At 32.1% G+C, this 19493-nt stretch overlaps 1 protein-coding gene across 1 annotated transcript; it reads right to left on the bottom strand.

Moving 5' to 3' along the window:
* Window positions 1-6681: 6681 nt before the first annotated feature.
* On the bottom strand, window positions 6682-18862 carry LOC139498469 (uncharacterized). Its single transcript, XM_071286855.1, has 8 exons — window positions 18713-18862; window positions 17429-17538; window positions 16257-16288; window positions 15070-15348; window positions 13359-13676; window positions 12925-12963; window positions 11269-11319; window positions 6682-9510 (listed from the first exon to the last, which is right to left on the bottom strand). Exons 2-8 carry the CDS (start codon window positions 17515-17517, stop codon window positions 6899-6901), a joined length of 3420 nt encoding a protein of 1139 aa, XP_071142956.1. The 5' UTR covers window positions 17518-17538; window positions 18713-18862; the 3' UTR covers window positions 6682-6898.
* Window positions 18863-19493: the final 631 nt, after the last annotated feature.

The following is a 19493-nucleotide window of genomic DNA, read 5'->3' as shown; positions in this document are numbered from 1 at the left end:
ATTACCTGAGTGCTCATTTATACCCAATTCTTTTACAAGACATTCGTAGTAATACGATTTACATACAAAGACAATATTATTTGAAGCTTTGTCCGCAGGAACAACAACATACTTATCATGAAGAGATGATAGACATTTCATGGCCTCTTTGTCTCTGAAAACGGACTTTGGTCGATCGTTCACACAGTTTTTCAACTTGTGAATGCGACGTTTTATCAGAGACCTGATAGTTTTAACCCATTCTGACAAAGTGTCCAGTTCAACTTCTTCTCGCTTAGCCCATGCTCTGGCGTAGTCCTCAATGGAATCCATAATTATTTTGAAGTTGTGTCACAAGTTTTAACAATACTGATGTATGAGCCGAAATATTTGTCAGCACGATTTAATAACAACATTTTCGTATTATAACATCTTATATCAGTACCGTTGTGCAAATCTTTAGACTGATATATATATATATATATATATATATATATATATATATATATATATATAATGTCTAAAAATAGCAACAATCAACATTCAATCTAATTAAGCGTGGATCAGTTTGTGAAAATAAACTGATACAGTTACTGAATTAAAATTATATAAATGTCTAAGAATATAACTAAAACACACTAATTGATACATTAAAAAGTTCTATTAGATGTTAAATAGAAATACGCAATATTTCGCTAAACAAATTAGCTTCATCAGGCGTGTGCATCTCTCAAGGTGAAATCGGATGCATGACAGAAAAATATTTTTGTAGCTTAATCTATACAAGATTTGAGGGATGGGTGTAACATATTAATTCGGTCATAAAATATGTTTGTAGCTACAACTACATGAAGTTGGAATAAAAGTTTAACACATTTATAGATGTTCGATTAATTGTATGAATTTTTATAAATTAATTTGTATGATTTCAAGATAACTATGGTTTTGATTTGCTTTGAAATCTTTTTTCGTCTCTCTCATTGAGTCCATCAGGTTCAAGAGTTCGTAACTGGTGCATCCAAAATCTCTCTCTTTTTTGTCTACCTTGTGTATCCCAATTTTGATTTTTCTCAATGATTTGAAATGTGATGTTTTCAAAAACAATGCGGAAGGGGCAATTGTAAGTGCTGCAAAGTCGCCAATATAGAAACCCAGTTCATCAGCACAGTCACAAAGAAAAATTACAACATATTTATAACATCAAATTGCAAAACGCAAAATTGCATTTATGTTCTAACGTGTGGAACTTGCAAATTACAATATGTTGGTGAAACAGAAACCCCATTTAACATCCGACTAAATAACCATCGGTCATTTTATACAAAAGAAAGGAACTGCCCAATTACAAGACACCTTTTAAGAGAAGGACATGATTTTGAAAACATCACATTTCAAATCATTGAGAAAAATCAAAATTGGGATACACAAGGTAGACAAAAAAGAGAGAGATTTTGGATGCACCAGTTACGAACTCTTGAACCTGATGGACTCAATGAGAGAGACGAAAAAAGATTTCAAAGCAAATCAAAACCATAGTTATCTTGAAATCATACAAATTAATTTATAAAAATTCATACAATTAATCGAACATCTATAAATGTGTTAAACTTTTATTCCAACTTCATGTAGTTGTAGCTACAAACATATTTTATGACCGAATTAATATGTTACACCCATCCCTCAAATCTTGTATAGATTAAGCTACAAAAATATTTTTCTGTCATGCATCCGATTTCACCTTGAGAGATGCACACGCCTGATGAAGCTAATTTGTTTAGCGAAATATTGCGTATTTCTATTTAACATCTAATAGAACTTTTTAATGTATCAATTAGTGTGTTTTAGTTATATTCTTAGACATTTATATATATATATATATATAAACAAAGATGATTGACAACGACACATCTCTCCACAAGAGACTAACATGACGTAGACATAAACAAATATAGGTCACAACAAATATGTAACACATAAAATGAACAAACAACAAATATGTTACACATAAAATGAACTAACAACAAATATGTAACACATAAACAAACAACAACCACTGAATTACTGGTATCAAATATGATAACATCCTTAACAAGACACATCTCACTATGTTTTTGCTGCAGCTATAGAAATGTTTGAGCATTTTTCTGTATAAGTTGTCTGGACTTGAGGCGACAAGTCGCTAATTTTCAATGGAGTGTTGTTTGACAAGGGCAAACATTGTTTTTTTAACAAACTTTTCAACAAAAACAATGGTTTTGTTTTTTGAAAGAAGAGTATCACATGTCAAAATACAACGGATACTATGGTCTCGATTGTAGTACTGCTACAGAAAAATGTGCGGCCTTATATTTTATTCGAATTCATAAATCTTTTCGTTGATTTTGCATTCTCATTCAGCGCAAATAAATAGTAAACATATCCCTTAGACGATCTTATTTCAAACATGAACCCTTTTTGTTCGCTTATCATACCTCGAACTAACTAATCCGGTGTAGGTCTTTGAGGTGAGGTTTTAATGTTCTTCTTTTGTAAAGATAATCGGGCATAATTGATTAGAGCCGCACCCATAAAATAAGGAGTCCCGAATAAGATATATAAGATATAGTTTGTATATCTTGAGAAAAACAGAGGGTTTAGCTTACCCTACAATTTTGATTATGATTCGACAATTTGATCTTGTTAACTGTGTAACGCCTACTTTTTGCTTCGTTTTATCTTGTCCTTGATATAACAGAGATATTTACCAGTGAAAATTAAAAGCGACGAATGATACCAAAAGGATATTAAAATTTCGAAAGAAAAGACAACGAGTCAAAAATGAAAATCGACAAATAAACATCCGTACACAAAAACAACACAAACACTTTTGATAAAAATTTACCAAAACTATTCGTAACAACCGTTCTTATGTGCGTAGAATAGATCGCAACCATAGACAATTTCGTACCAACGATAATTCGGACCTAATTTCTATATTGTAGTCCTAGATGTAACCATTATCGTAGCATATTGTTATTCTTAACAGTTTCCTAAAAAGAAAAATTTTACTGAAATCAAATACCATTACTGTCAATAAAGGATTTTTTTGGTTACTATTGCCAATATGTTATTGATTATTCTGTTAAAGAATAAATTCCAGGCTAATGTGATAATAATGAACTCTCTCGTAGTTGTTGTTTTCAAAAATTCTACCCTGAAATATGTCTTTTTAGTTTGTTTTTTGTTTGTCATTTTTAGTTTAACATAATTTAAATCTGATGTATGCTTTTGTGTTATTTTTGGACGAACCAAGAAGTAACAAATAATTTCAATAAACCAAATCCAAACCATTTGCCAGACCATTGTATAAAGGGTGAACTAATTAGTGTAAAACAGTTGTACAAATGTATCCCATGTTGTTCATCCGGATAGAATTCTCCACATGTTACAATGATAGTCTACCAACATATACTGATGATTCATTATTATTCGTTAGATACCAATTTTTGTGGGTTTCGTGGGTACAAGTAAACCACGAATTCAAATGTTCAACGAATTAAAAATTTGTAATGGCTTTGTTTGAACATATTTTCAAAACAACGAAATCAATTATCCACGAAATGCAAGTTTTTCTCAACCCACGAAAATAAATGAATCCACAGTATGGTAAATTTATCAAGAAACCATTACCTCTTTAGAGTTAATGTTTGACACCTATGATAATATCACATTAAAAGAAGGACGAAAGATACCAAATTGACAGTAAAACTCATAGATAGAAAATAAACTGACAACGCCATGGCTAAAAAAAAACAAAAAAAAACCAGACAAATAATAGTACAGAAGACACAACGTAGAAAACTAAAGACTAAGCAACACGAACCTTCGCGAAAAACTGGGGGTGATAGCAGGTACTCCGGAAGGGTAAGCAGATCCTGCACTACATGTAGCACTCGTCGTGTTGCTGATGTTATTACAAATCCGGTAAATAGTCTAAGTCGGTAGGTCACATTTATGAAAAAGGAAATGGTATTGTAGTTACGACATAAGGAACATATCCGATATCATATGTGAAACGTTTATTCCATAACGAGAAACCTACTTGTGATGGCGTCCGTTAATTTACGAAGGGATGATTTCAACTTCACCATTTGAAACTCTTGGTTTAATAGCTTCCTTAATAAATAAATATGATAATGGAAATGGGGAATGTGTCAAAGAGACAACAACCCGACAATTGAACAGACAACAACAGAAGATCGCCAATAGATTTTCAATGCAGCGGGAAACCCTCGCACCCGGAGGCGTCCTTCAGCTGGCCCCTAAACAAATATATATACTAGTTCAGTGATAATGGACGTCATACTAAACTCCAAATTATACACAAGAAACTAAGATTAAAAATCATACAAGACTAACAAAGGCCAGAGGCTCCTGACTTGGGACAGGCGCAAAAATGGGTGGGGTTAAACATGTTTTTAGCCAATGTAAAAAAGTAAACGCATAACAATACGCCCAGTAAAATTCAGTTCAAGAGAAGTCCGAGTCCGATGTCAAAAGAGGTAACAAAAAAAAAAAAAAATAAACAAAATGACAATAATACATAAATAACAACAGACTACTAGCAGTTACTGACATGCCAGCTCCAGACCTCAATTAAACTGATTGAAAGATTATGTCTTCATCATATTAATAGTATGTGAAAGTCCAGAATATTTATGCAATTATTGTATTTCATGGACAATTTTAACATAACATGCAGTGTTTTACTCAAATGAGATACAAAAAAGACTTTCAAACTCACAATTTAAAAACAAACCAACAAAGCCATGACAAAAAAAAAACTGAAGTCAAAGCAAACAGTTGTCCGCTTATACAACATAGAACACTGGAGACTGAGCTAGTCAAATTGTACCTACAAGCAATCAAGGTGATTTCGAAGAGTAAGCAGATCCTTTACCATATGTGGTATTAAGAAAGAGATGTCCAGGTAGTCTTTAACAATGTTTAAAGTAAGCTCAAAATGGGCCATACATGACAAAAGGTAAAACAGTTGAAATAGGAAAACCAAGAGTCTGATTTATGTACAAACACAATTAACAAACTAGTGATGCCCCCGCACTTCATTCTGAAAGAACTGTATTGTGAAAAAAAAAATAATGTTTGTTTGAGAGATAATTATGTCTTCGAGACAAAAATGGTGTTACCGCGTAGTGTTATCTTGAAATGCACAAAGTTAATCATGAGAACACTTAGGTGTATTGTTAACTGTAGGATACGTTATCCCAAATCAGCACATCTTTTGCAAGAATGACACAGTTCAACTATCTCCATAAAGAGCAAAAATCAATAAAAATCAAAACCCTGAACACATTAACACATGAACATTTTCAGCATATGTACAAACAGTCAGCAAAGTGACTACTTCCTACAGTTCAACCTGTAGGAGAAGTTTTCCGGAATCGCTTTGAACCTATTTTGCCATAAATACTCCAAAAAATTACAAAATTCAACTACATGTACCTCATAAAAGAGCAAATTTAATAAAACCATGTTCCCATGAACACCTTTAATATATGTTAAAACATCCAGCACAGTGAAAACATGCTAGCATTCAAATTGTAGGAAGAGTTTTCCGGAAATGCTTGCACCTCTTTTGCAAGTAAATACTACAAAAATAACAAATATCAACCATCTCTTAGAAAGCATAAATCAATAAAATTCAAACCCTTCTCAACAAGCACACAATTATCATATGTACACACAGCAAGCAAAGTGAAAACATCTTAGCATTTATACTGTAGGAGGAGTAATATGGAATATCCATATACCTTTAATTGGACAGACGGACGGACGGACAAGGCTGAAACAATAGACTCCGCCCAACTTTTAGTTGCGGGAGCATATAAAAATCCAACGATAAGACATAAGACATTATCCAACCGAAACAATAACAGAAACATCGACGTTATTTGACAATCAAGTTTTCTCACAGACAGTGAAAGTTTCCACCATAAAATCAATTTGGAAGAAAAATAATACAACCTCCTTGAAATGATGTGGAAAATAAAATACTGATCTGAAAGTCAGTATGAAATAAAACGATGTAGTGAATGAGTATTCGAAGCCTTGTGTGTACAGAATATTTACAAATGACGGCAGAAAAACAGCGCGGAAACTCAAATAATAATAAAAAACCTGTAATTCAGTGGTTGTCTTTTGTTTAAGTATTAAATATTTGTTATTCGTAATTTTTTTTATATAAATAAGACCGTTAATTCTCGTTTGAATTGTTTTACATTGTCATTTAGGGGCCTTTTATAGCAGACTATGCGGTATGGGCTTTACTCATTGTTGAAGATCGTACGGTGACCTATAGTCGTCATTTTGGTCCCTTGTGGAGAGTTGTCTCATTGGCAATCATACCACATCTTCTTTCTTATATTCAATATATGCTTCATATGGGTATCCCATGTTTTTGGTTGGGTTCGTGTTTAAACGTATTTAGTTGTCTATGTTGTGGCTGTGTGCTTTTATTTGTCTGTTTGTCATTTTAGCCATGGCGTTGTCAGTTCGATTTATAAGTTTGACTGTTCCTGTTGTATATGTCGCCCCTCTTTCATGGAGAGTAAGATGATGTTTTATTGTGAAATGAATTTCACCTTTTGTTGAGAATTTTTGCTTAATATACCTTTTTCAAGTTGTATGTATGAATTACAGACAGAAAAAATAATCCATTTTATTATCATAATCTAAAAAGAATGGGTCAGTGGTTTGGTTTGTGTTGCTCTTTATTTAGTTTTTAACATGGTAATTGGAATATCATTCTGTTTTGCAAGTGAATTGTCAGTTAGTTTTCAATTATGAAATAAGATAACCACTTAAGTATTACATCCTCTCCTTTCCATATTTGCTCGTTGTGTTCATTGCTTGATTCAGTTCATACAAATTGTTCCCGTACTGACATTCCTTCATTCTTTTTTAAAAAGATTTCAATATCTGAGTGATTTTTTTTTTTAGCAATCTCCATGGGTGTATCACCATTATTTTTCATGCATAAATTTATATCTGCTTTACTTTTGACCAATTTTGTAACAATTTTCAGATGACCATTTTGGCTTGCTTTGAATATGGCTGTTTTTCCGTCTGAGTCTTGTGTATTCAAATAAGCTTTGGCTTCAATAAGTTGACAAACAACTTCAAAATGGCCGTTTTGTGAAGCAAGATAGAGAGGCGACGCGCCATCGTCGGTGCACTTGTTGATGCTGCATCCATGTTTCAATAGTTTCTTCACGATCTGCAAATTGCCATTTTGGCTAGCAACGACAAGAGGAGATGCCCCATTTTGATGACATTGATTTGGGTCTGCACCCGATTTTAAAAGCAGACATACATCTTCAAAATGACAATTTTGACAGGCCATAAAAAGTGGAGAAACCCCATCATCGGCGCATGAGTTAACATTTGCGTGATGTTCTATTAACGCTTTAGACATTTTGGTGCAACCGTTTTCACATGTCATTATGAGAGGTTGCTTTCCAATATTGACATCGGCATTTTTTTTCAACAATAGTTCCATGATATCAAAATGTCCTTCCATGCACTGGCATGCTGTGTATAGTGGCGAGATGTTTTTCTTATCTAGATGATTAAGTGATCCTGATGTGCTATCGTTATCCAACAAAACACGAACAATTTCTAAATGGTTTTGGTAGCAAGCTGCGTGTAAAGGAACTTGACCAAAATTATTTTGCATGTTAACGCTAGCCCCATGTTTTAACAAAGTTTCCACTATAGAAAGGTCCCCATTTTCACTTGCGACAAACAATGGTGACGGCACCAAATCCGAGCGCAACTTACAATCGGCATCATATTGTAACAATATTTTAACGATTCTCTCATGTCCATTCTGACAAGCAAGGTATAAAGGCGAATAGCCTTTCATATTTTGGTCATCTTTGTTAACATTTGAGTGCTCAAGGAGTTCCCGAACAACGCTTGTATGTCCATTTTCACATGCTACAGAGAGAGGTGAATCGCCAGTGTTTTTCTTCAAAGAAACATCTGCTCCATAATGTAAAAGCTTTTTCAAAAGTCGTAAATGACCATTTTCACAAGCAACGTATAACGGTGTTGTATTATTATGTCTTCGCATATTTATGTTTTGATATTCAGAGGTTTTGCTATTCAAATGCGTAACAAATTTTTGATAGTTTTTTTTATTTTTCACAGAAATATTTGAGTTCTCTAGTACCCAATCAGTAAGGCTAACATTACCAATGAAACAACTTAGCAACAATGGATAGTCACCGCTTTGTGTGTCTTTATTCCTTGCAAGTGCTTGCTTTTTGGACTCATCTAAGTTTTGTAAGTTTTCCTTTAACTTGTAAACGAATGCTTCATTTTTCATATTTCTATTGCCAAAAACACTCGCAACTAGACCTCTGGACCAATCTTGTATCATACGTGTTAAATAGATATCAATATTGTTGTCAACTAACGTAATTGGGAGATTTGTGTGTGCGTCTTTGTCGGAGGTATCGATCGACTTCAAAATGAATCGCTCTCGTATAAACTCGGTACTGCAATATTTGATGCACAAATCTGCATGTTTTCCCCCAATAATTTGGGCAAGAAAATCAAATAATTTGTCGTGAATTGTTCTGTAAGTTCCATTTATGTTTGTTAAAAATGTGTGTTCTAGTGTTTTTAATTCATCTTTCAAATATTCAACTGAAGTACCTTTGTTTAATTTGCATGCATCCAATGTATCTTTAATTAGATCCTGCATATTGGTTTCTTTACTTTTCAATTTATTTTCATCGAATCTATTGTTGAATATCACGCAAAGGACCAGGCAACAATATTTTAGTTTACCTCGCTCATCTTCGATTGATAAACGCTCAAACTCGTTCCTGTAAAATTCAAATGGGTTATTGAAAAAATGATTGATATCGTTATAATTGCTTTTCTGATATAACTTGCATAACAAGGGGAAAAAGTCAAACTGATCGAAACGACCTTTTACCTCAACAGCTCGTGTTTTGAAGTACATATCAGCTAACTTTTGCCTTTCTTCTTGAGTAAGATTGATCGCCTCTGAATTCAGATTGCATTCGCATACATTAAAAAGGGATAAGGTTCTGAATTTGTCATCTTTAAACACTTGTAATCTACAAGTAGCAACTATCTTGCATTGATTTTGTTCAAGAAAAGGTTGAATTTCTGTTAATATTGCCTCCCATTTATCAACCTGCTGCTCTTTGAGAGTATAATGACCGCAAATGTCATCAATAACAAAAAGAGTTTTAATCCCTTTTTGAGCAAAACTTCTTAAATCTTCTGGATTACTTGTGGGAATAATACGATATCCTTCATTCTGCAACAACAGTGCTACGTGCCTCATAGTAGCTGTCTTACCAACGCCTGAATTTCCGGAAACGATGACGCTGATATTATTCCTGATTCTTTTAAATACCTCTTCTGCTGCTCTTGTTGAAACAAATGTTTTGTCTTCTGTTCTCCATTGCTCTATAAGGACAGTGTGTTGGTCTAAAAGATGATGTAATGAAACTATTATGCGTTATTAACCGTTATTTAGCAAATAAATTTCATTTCGTGTGTTAATTTAGCTTATTCAATACAACAAACTGTTTCCTTAATTTTTGTACTGAACTGAATAGCATTTTCCCTGCTATTCACTTTTTGACAGAAATGGACAGGACGCAAAAAACTATAACATGTATAAACTTTGTAAACTGTTCACATATATTATAGAAAGATAAAACCAGGTCACAACAAAGTTAGAAAATACCATCTTTAAAAGCAGCTTGTAGTAAAGTGCCTGTTAATCATTATCATATATTTTTATCATTAAAAGGATGTCAGCTGAAAATTGAGATTTAGGAACTAATTTCAGTGCTGATTCTGCTCTCCAATATCATATTTATGGTATGGAACCGCAAAATCGGCCAGGTCAGAAAAAAAGATCATGCTACCTGTAAATGTACTACTCAACGTCGGGAATCAGTGCGTTATAAAATGCAATTAAAGCATAAGGTATAGTTGAGAAATGAAATGATTACCACTTATTTGCACTTGAGACAAAATAGGAATGAATGCTTGAAGATGCGGGATTTAACGTTAAAAACAATGTGACTATGCATTAGTGGTGTTTATTCTGGTACCGGTCACAGGTTAAACGGTGGTATTTGATAACAACTGCTGTGTTTCCTACTTGGTACAGAATATGTTAAGGAAAATAGTGATTTCTTTTGCAAAGACATATCTAAAGGACATGCATTATACGCTGCAAACATATCTTAACATCATCCGATTTAACATCAATGGCTAGACGCGCATACCCAGTTTAATGAGGCAAATTTGTTAAGCAAACATATGCGGGAATATATAGAGATATAATAATCGTTTTTATAACACTCATGATCATAAGCGTGTTCAAGTTAAATTCTTATGCTTTTATAGCGAAATATATTTCTGGGCTACATACAAATGGTCTAGTTTTGGTGTGTACATCGATTATCAAATACAGATTGTACAGTCCCTTTATGTTGATACTTTATTACGATATGATACATTGCTTATTGTTTCCTATGGATATTTTTTTATTATTCTGATTATTTAGCATGTTTAGTAAGTTTAAATTTTTATTTTTTTAAAAACTTTATTCAATCTAGTGGACAAGAATTGGAGCTAAATGACTTGTTTAAATACTTCCTAAAGTTATTTTGAAAAGATTCCAGTTATTTATGGAAAGCTCTTTTATTGTGTTGTGAATGGGCTGTATACCGTAGAACAAATGTCAAGTTCCTTTATGTTTGGGCTATAAAGAAAAATAAAGGAGTTTTCACACGTTAACACCAAAAACTTGTTTTCTTGATAGTTGTAGTTATTTTGCAAATTATCTGTCCTGAATGTTATTGCATTTATTTGTACTGTATTCCTGTCATGTAATAGTGTCATTTGAGTGTTAAATATTCAACATTGCCATAAAAGTACGAGATTTGGCTAATCACAAGATTAGGTTCAACCCACCATTTTTTTTTTTTAAAATGTACTCTACCAAATCAGGAAATGGCCATTTTTATATTATAGTTCGTTTCTGTTTGTGCTACATTTCAGTGTTGTGTTGTGTCGTAGTTCCCCTTTTATATTTGATGTGTTTCACTCAGATCTGGTTTGTAACCCAGATTTGTTTTTTTCTCAATCGATTGATGAATTTTGAACAGCGGTATACTACTGTTGCCTTTATTTATAACTAAACTATATACAATGTATATCATAGAATACCTTGTATGTTCTTTGGAATTATATTTTCAGTCTCCAAACATTTCTGTATTCCTACAAATCAAACGAATATTTCTTTAGACAAAAATTGAATTAATAATATGAACATTTCGATTGTCATTTCTACCATATAACCATCGTTTGGAATAATGGATAATACAATATATAAATGTAACTGCACACATTCTTAAATTTATCAAAGGCTTAGAACATGTTAATATCCATGCACATTAAAGATATTACTCGCGGAGACTCCAATGAGTAGCTTGGTGAGTGCATTAATAACTAAACTATTTATTTACATATAAATAGAAATATCAATAGACCAATTGACAGAAGTGGTCAATGACTTAGTACTTACGTAAACAGGACACCAATCATTACATTCCTGTTAATGATGCTAAAAGGTTAATGGTTATAATCAATGTTATATTGTCTTGAAATTGAGGCGGATGTGGATTTCTCATACATTTATGTGATGTATGATCATAGATACTAACTTGCTTTGTAAGAAAGGGTCGTAAGAATTTACTCATAAAATGGTCCGACTTCAATTTTCTTTTTAATTGTTGGAAGCTAATGTCGAGATTTAATAGCATTCATCAATTTGTAAATTTATTCAGACTTTTTTCTGCAAATAATTATTGTTCTATTTTTCTCTTTGGTATTAACAAAGGTAACTTGATATTTTTATAAGTTAATTAGCATTATAATATTTATTTCCAGACGTTTGATGATTAAAATTATTTGTAAAAAATAGCCAACTTATCGAGTGTTGCTCATAAACTAAGATAAGCTAATAAAAGTAAATACGTTTAAAATCTTGTCCTGGAGAATGGTGTCATAAAATGAATGGCAACGTGTGTTTAAAGTAAGATCAAGTACAATTCTGTGATTTTAAATAGATTTCTCAATTTAAAAAATGTCAAAAGCATCACACAGATGACAGTAACACCACTTACAATAATAAATATATATGCCTAAGGAATATTAAAGATTAAATCATATTTTGTGTTCTCAATAACAGGAACAATAAAAAAATGTGTACTAATCGATTTTTTTAATGAGTTTAAAATACATGATTCCAAATACAGTACTGTTGTTAATGCCCTACTTTATATTTTTCTAATCCTGTTATGCAATAAAAAATGGATTTAATAGGTTGAATTAGAAACATGTTAAGAAGGCTGTAAAATAATGGCACTGCTAGATAAAAAAAAAAACTCTTATGAGTTATACTTATCGTTACAATGTTTTAATTTGAAAATATGGTTAAATGTGTTATTCACAACTCACCAGAACTAAACGTAGCAAATAGTCGACCACAACGCCTCTTCCCTAGCCTTAACATGGATTACAATATCAACGTTGACTTAAAATTAATAAGCCAACGCTTCTTTAAGTCTCGGTTTGTCAAAATCAGTTCACCAAGTTTGAAATGTACAATACATTTGTAACATAATTATCTTAAATTTAAACATTTTCAATTAATGCTATGCTTGTTGTTTTTCAGATTCATTATTAGAGTATACGTTATTCGCTTTTTTGACGTCTATTACATATAATTTTTTTCTCGGATAACCTTTTTAATTTATTTAAAGTTTCTCAATTTAACTGTTATTAGACACGTTAAACATGTTGAATAAAGTACATTATTACCTCTTGTATTTTCGTTCTTTTCCTTTGCAGCTTTTCTTCCTTTAAAATACATATTGCAAAATATTTCTCATTACTATAATGCATTTCGAATGTTTTCTAAATGCATGCAAAACATAAATGCGGAGACAAATTATAGTTATATATCAATTTGGTGTCTGTGCTTGTTGTTTTTGCGTGCTAGTGTTTAATGTCATTTTGATACGCAGTTGCTGGATTTTTGCTCTAGTTCACTCGATATTTTATCATTTCTAAAAAAAAAATGCACTTGATAGCAACAAAGACATACCACTTGTTCATATTTGAGCAAACATATAGTGCAACGTTTTTTATTCCCATTGTTCTTTTACAATGACAGGTAGGATACCCAATGTATCCGTGTTATGTAAGTAGGTCACCCTATAAGTATGTAAAACAAAAATTACTTAATTACCTACCAACTTGAAGCAAAATCTTGTCCTCATTTGTAACCTCTGTGCGCTCTATTCGTCTTGCAAGTTCTTCATAAGAAATATCCTCTTTCAAAACCGAAAGAAAACATGTAAAAGCATCAGCGTCCTTGTGCATCAGCTTAGTTAAAAGTAGCCTATTTTTTTGTTCTTTTGTGATCTGAGCACAAATTTCACCATGGTCTTCTGGGCACAGTATTTCTGCACTAATGAGATGATCTGCTATGGATTCACCAATAACCAGTTGATGAACCAATATTTTAAAATTCTTTTGCAGCTGGATTGTATGATTGTTTATATCGATTGCTGAAATTGCCCAATAGATATCGATGTAAGCAACAATTGCATCGCGTGTATGTGTATCGTGTAATATGTGACGTATACATTTTCTGACGTCAGACACGCGAGAGCTATGAATGTGTTTTTAAAATGATAGATGCTTTTGTGTTCTGTTAAATTGTTTCTTTTAAAATAATAACACGATGATGACTGCTGTACCCATATTTTGACTATTTTATTTATAATGTCTGTTTACATGTAGTTCACGCATCAGTGTAAATATAACAGAATTTGACGACACTGTCGTACAAAGTGAGAGGTTTAGCGCTATAAAACCAGGTTTAATCCACCATTTTATACATTTTAAAATGCCTGTTCCAAGTCAGGAATATAACAGTTGATGTCCATTCATTTTTGATGTGTTTTGTCATTTGATTTAGCCATGTGATGAGGGACTTTCCAATTTGATTTTCCTCTGAGTTCAGTATTTTTGTGATTTTACTTTTTGGTTATTGTTATATCATCAACAGTGATCAAAGTTCATAACGCAAAGCAAGCTTTAAAAGGCCCCCAATATGATTAAATGAAATAAAAACAAGAATGTGTCCAAAGTACACGGAAGCCCCACTCGCACTATCATTTTCGATGTTCAATGGACCATGAAATTGGGTATAGAATCTAATTTGGCATTAAAATAAGACATTGCATAGGGAACATGTGTACTAAGTTTCAAGTTGATTGGACTTCAACTTCATCAAAAACTACCTTGATAAAAAAAAATTAACCTGAAGCGGGACAGACGGACGAACAGACGCACGGAAGGACGCACGGACGGATGCACAGACGAACGGACGGAAGTACAGACCAGAAAACATAATGCCCCTCAACTATTGTAGGTGGGGCATAAAAATAAAACCGAAAGAGAAACCCAGCGACGTAATTCATAAACAAAATAATCAACTTAAAACTAGCATGACATATGGCATTAAACGGCAACAACGTAATTACAGGTTACTGACTTGACATATATACACACGTGTATGTACAAATGTGACGGTATAAGCCATATTTGTGGACGCAGTACCTTTCTTCTAATCTTCGATAGTTAAATAATAGCACAATTACAAATCGGAAAAGCATGTAAATAGGGATTGATCTTATAGATCGATGTCAACCAAAAATAAGATAACAGAAACAAACTAATTATAAAGTACATTATAATTCATGCAACTAACATAAACTTTTCACACAAAAGAACAAAGCTTCAGCATTGATTTTCAATATGAAAATGTTACAAACTACAAAAATAAACAATCAAACACAAAGTTTATAAGTATACACCACTTCCGTTTATTAGTCTTAAAGTAACCGGAAGACTTTAAAGAAGACTTTACTGTATGCATTAAATTAAATATCTTACTTGTTAATGAAGGTAAACTAATATCACCAGGACAATCGTAGTTCTTCAATTTAGAAACGAGATCCTTCTTACTTCGCTCAAAATTTATAAGTTCCTCTGTAAGAGTTTCAAATGTACTGTATGGTCTTGCAATTAGAATGTTAAGAATCATCCTGTTTCGTTCTGAAAGACTTGGTTGTTTCATTATCTCTTCTCTGTCTCCAATAGTCAGGATGCACTTAGAAATCAGCCCATCCAAAACAGTTGTGTCAAGCGTGACATTGTGTAAAAATTCGCCATCTACAGAAAGTAAGCAGTGATCGCAAATGAATACTTAAACAAACTTATCATCTGCGCACAAAAGATAATATTTACAGTGAACACTATTGTGGCAATAAAATATATGTAAAAAAAAACATTCGATTTTTCTCTATGCTAATTGAAATATAGACAAATTGAAATAAACTCATCCTAATATAAGATAGATGAAAAAATAGCGACCTTTTATTCATACAACCGGAGAAAAGAAATTGAAAGAGAATAACCACAACAAAAACAAAAATACGAAACAAAATCAAAACAAAACAACATACAGAAAAACAAACGAACGCAATATAATGTTCCGTTACTTTTTCTGAATAAAAAAGCTTCAGGGCATTTTTTTACAATCAAAATAAAATATTTTACAATACTATAGGCGAACTCTAGAATGTTCAAGAAGAATTAAAGTCGATCAAGTAAAAATTAAACATGTACATGGATGAGGAGTTGTCTCATTGGCACTCACACCACATCTTCCTATATCTAAATAACCAATTGACATCCATTTGTTATCGAATTCAAACGGATTAAGGAACAGTGTCTGTCATACATCTTAGTTTAAACATTGAAGGACTTGTTATGTCAATAAAATAATAACACAAGTAGTAACCCAGATGTAAAAATAATTCCAAAATAATATAATACTTTTTGCTTTGTTTCCCATAAAAACAAGGCCTAATAATACCATAAATGTCCCTTTTCTTAAAAGAAAAGGGACTTTCAGATGTGTAATGATTAAATGAGTCAACACAAATCTGATTTAAGAAACTTCTTTTATTTGTAACAAAAAAAATCAGTATTAAAAACAATGATTTCCTTGACTACGAGTACATATCACGTATGTTGCATTCTCTGTTAATCTGATTTTGTCGTAATCAAAAGCTTACCAAGAACTGTAATCTTCCTTGTTTCAGTTTTTCTAAAATGATCAAATAAATAAAACTATAACACGTGATAGAAAAATATTTACTCTTTTTGTCAAAAAGCTTACCAAGAACTGTTGTTGTCCTTGTTTCAGTTTTTTTTTTTAAATAATCAAATAAACAAATCTTTAACCCTGAATATAAAAATATTAACTGTTTTGTCGAGTCAATTACAATCTTTGAAATCGCTTTCCGTTCAAAGCGATTACTTTTGCTTGGCGGGGTTCCGGTCATCAGAAGGCTTGGTTGATATGCCGGTAATACTTTTCTGTTTCCAACTTTTCTCGTTTTTTTTCCCTGAAATTATGTTTCAATCATTTGTTGTATGTTCAGTTTGCTTTCATTGAATCGAACCTGGATCTAAACTTCTTTTACAATAAATTTTGAAAAGTTCCTTTCATTTTCCATTGCATTTATAACATGAAGAGTTTTCCTCTTGTATTCATTTGATAAAGTGATCTATTTTTCTCACAAGATTACTAACACTCTGACATTTAGTGTTAGTAATCTTGTGAGATAAGAAATTGAGCACTTAAAAGGCGATGTCATTCTGAAAAGTATTTGATTTGCGTATCATCAAGAGATAGATGCCTTGTGCAAAACCCAAAATAAAAATAATATGTAATACTTCTTATGGATTCAAATTCGTAAGTCTTTAAAATAATCACTTCTTTCAAAATCTGAAACAGGCTTTTTGTGATGTTTGATTGATTCAGATCTTAATCGAAGGAATCAGTTCTGTCGACGATGGTTTGTTCGATCATTGTATTTTTACTTCTTTCACCAATAAAACTGACCACTCTTGTAAAGGAAAATGATCTTTAAGTGATGTTAAATGAGGATAAAAAAAGTGCCATAAACCCTAATTTTTTATAGGTTAATATTGTTTCAAGTTACCTGTTTTATTTTAGTTTATTTTTTATGAAAGGTAAAATTAGTAATACATTAGATTAAGATTATAATAACTATCATGATTCCGCTATTTTTTCTTAATTTGTATATCTTGTTTTCTTTATAACTACCACTACAAAAAAAAATAAAAAATGACGGACACCAAAAAAAAAAAACAACAAAACAAACAAACCATGCATTGCAGATACATGTACATATATATAGATGTATACAGTTTTACTTACTCTTGAAGTTCAAGCAGCTCGGTGGTCTCTGAGCAAGTGTCATTTTCCATATGAATCGTTACAATCACTTCTTCCTTTCGTGACTCCATACTTCATGATATAACTGTGTTCTTTAAAAAAAAAACCAAAGATGGTAAAACTAGTTATTGAGGCATGCTATTTAAATTGTTGTTGCGATTTTTTCTTTTTCACATTTATAGTTATAAAATGAAGAAATGAAGAAACACACTACAAAGTTGCAAGACCAGTTCAGCCAATATTATATATATCTGATTGATATCATACCAATCATTCTGAAGGAAATATAGTAAGGTTTCTGTCTGAAATTTGTTCTTAAAATTGAGAATGGAAATGGGGAATGTGTCTTAGAGACAACACCCCAACCAAAGGACACAAAATAGATGAGGGCCAGAAATGAGTTTTCAACACAGGAAGAAATTCCCGCACCCGGAAGCGGACTTCAGCTGGCCCTTTCACATGAAATGTGTACTAGTTCAGTAAAAATGCACGTCACACTAAACTTCAAAACATATAAATGAACTAGAATTAAACAACATACAAGACTAACAAAGGCAAGATTCACAACACTTATATTTGCCATCCCTCATCAAGAAATGAGAAAATTATGGAGAACACTAAATTTGAAAAACAGCAAATCTACATTTAATACTCAATTGAGCAAAAATCTACATTTACTGGATGATTTTCGTGTTTTACTTTTTGATACCAACAAAATAATCACTTAGACAAACGAGATAGACGTAGCTTATCAATTTTGATACATATCTCGTCTTTTCCGTCATTCGTTACATTAAAACAAGCCATGGTGACGCGCAATTACTCATTTTGTAACAATGATTTCTATATAAGTGGATAGTTATTTATGTTGTTGAGTATACATTCCTCTCCATTGAATAATGTTTTTGAAATTCTAGCCAGCAAACGTATCCGGCATTAGTTATTGTACGTGCAATTATCAGCTATATAAAAAAGAAGATGTGATATGATTGCCAATGAGACAACTCTCCACAAGAGACCAAATGACACACAAATTAACAGCTATAGATAACCGTACGGCCTTTAACAATGAGCAAAGCCAATACCGCATAGTAAGCTATAAAAGGCCCCGTCATGACAATGTAAAACAATTCAAACGATAAAACTAGCATGCATATTTTATCTACGCCTGTTACATGTGTTCTACTAGTTGATAACTTATAAAAACTAGTTGAGCCATTGGTGCAATATTTAAATTCAATAGTTGAGAAATGTCATCGAACTTACCAAAACATTACAGCCTTTGATATCAATCAAATAAACAATATACATAAGTGTTTAAAATTACACACCACACTATTATCAAAGTTTAGTCGTGTTACTATAAAGTGATTTTGAAATGTCATCATAGATCAGGACTAGACCTCTTTCCTTCCGGTATAAAATCTTTATTTCAAATGATTGAAATTGATAATTTGTAAACTGAGATTTTATTTTTGTCATTCAGTAAAAGAATAAATATGCAAATAAAAAAGACATAACAAAAGTTTATTAATAATTCATGTAGATCTCTTTCCTTCTGGAAGACAATTGATGATATTTAAACTGAGATTTTATTCAAAGTGTCGTTTTTTAAAAGAATAGGTATACAAAAAAGAAGACATACACATAAAATATTAAATAATAATGCATCTGGTACAGTAATGTTGGTCCTGTCAAAACTGGTACCTCCCATAAGACTAACGGTACCATTTCAATTTGAACTACATGTAAACTTTGAACTATGCTTGAGATGAAGGATTTTTGAAACCAAATACGGGACTATTTGTAAACTGTTAGCCTTAATCTGCCGTAGCAGTACATCCTAATTGTCCAAAGGCTTATGTAAAAGAAATATGATACTTAAATATTATTTAGATGGCAAAACTTAAAAAATGAGATTTGTTAAATGTTTTATAGAAGTTATTAATGTGTTATTTGGGCCGAGTCACACATAAGCTGAACCAAAAAGTCTAAAGTTTTTATTCATCGGTCAAGTGCACATTAATGTCCCAGTCACACTAGACCA

The sequence above is a fragment of the Mytilus edulis genome, chromosome 12, assembly GCF_963676685.1.
Source record: "Mytilus edulis chromosome 12, xbMytEdul2.2, whole genome shotgun sequence".
In the NCBI taxonomy this organism is placed as follows: Eukaryota; Metazoa; Mollusca; class Bivalvia; order Mytilida; family Mytilidae; genus Mytilus; species Mytilus edulis.
Note: the sequence above shows the minus strand (reverse complement) of the source record. Positions and strands in the feature narration are given on the sequence as shown.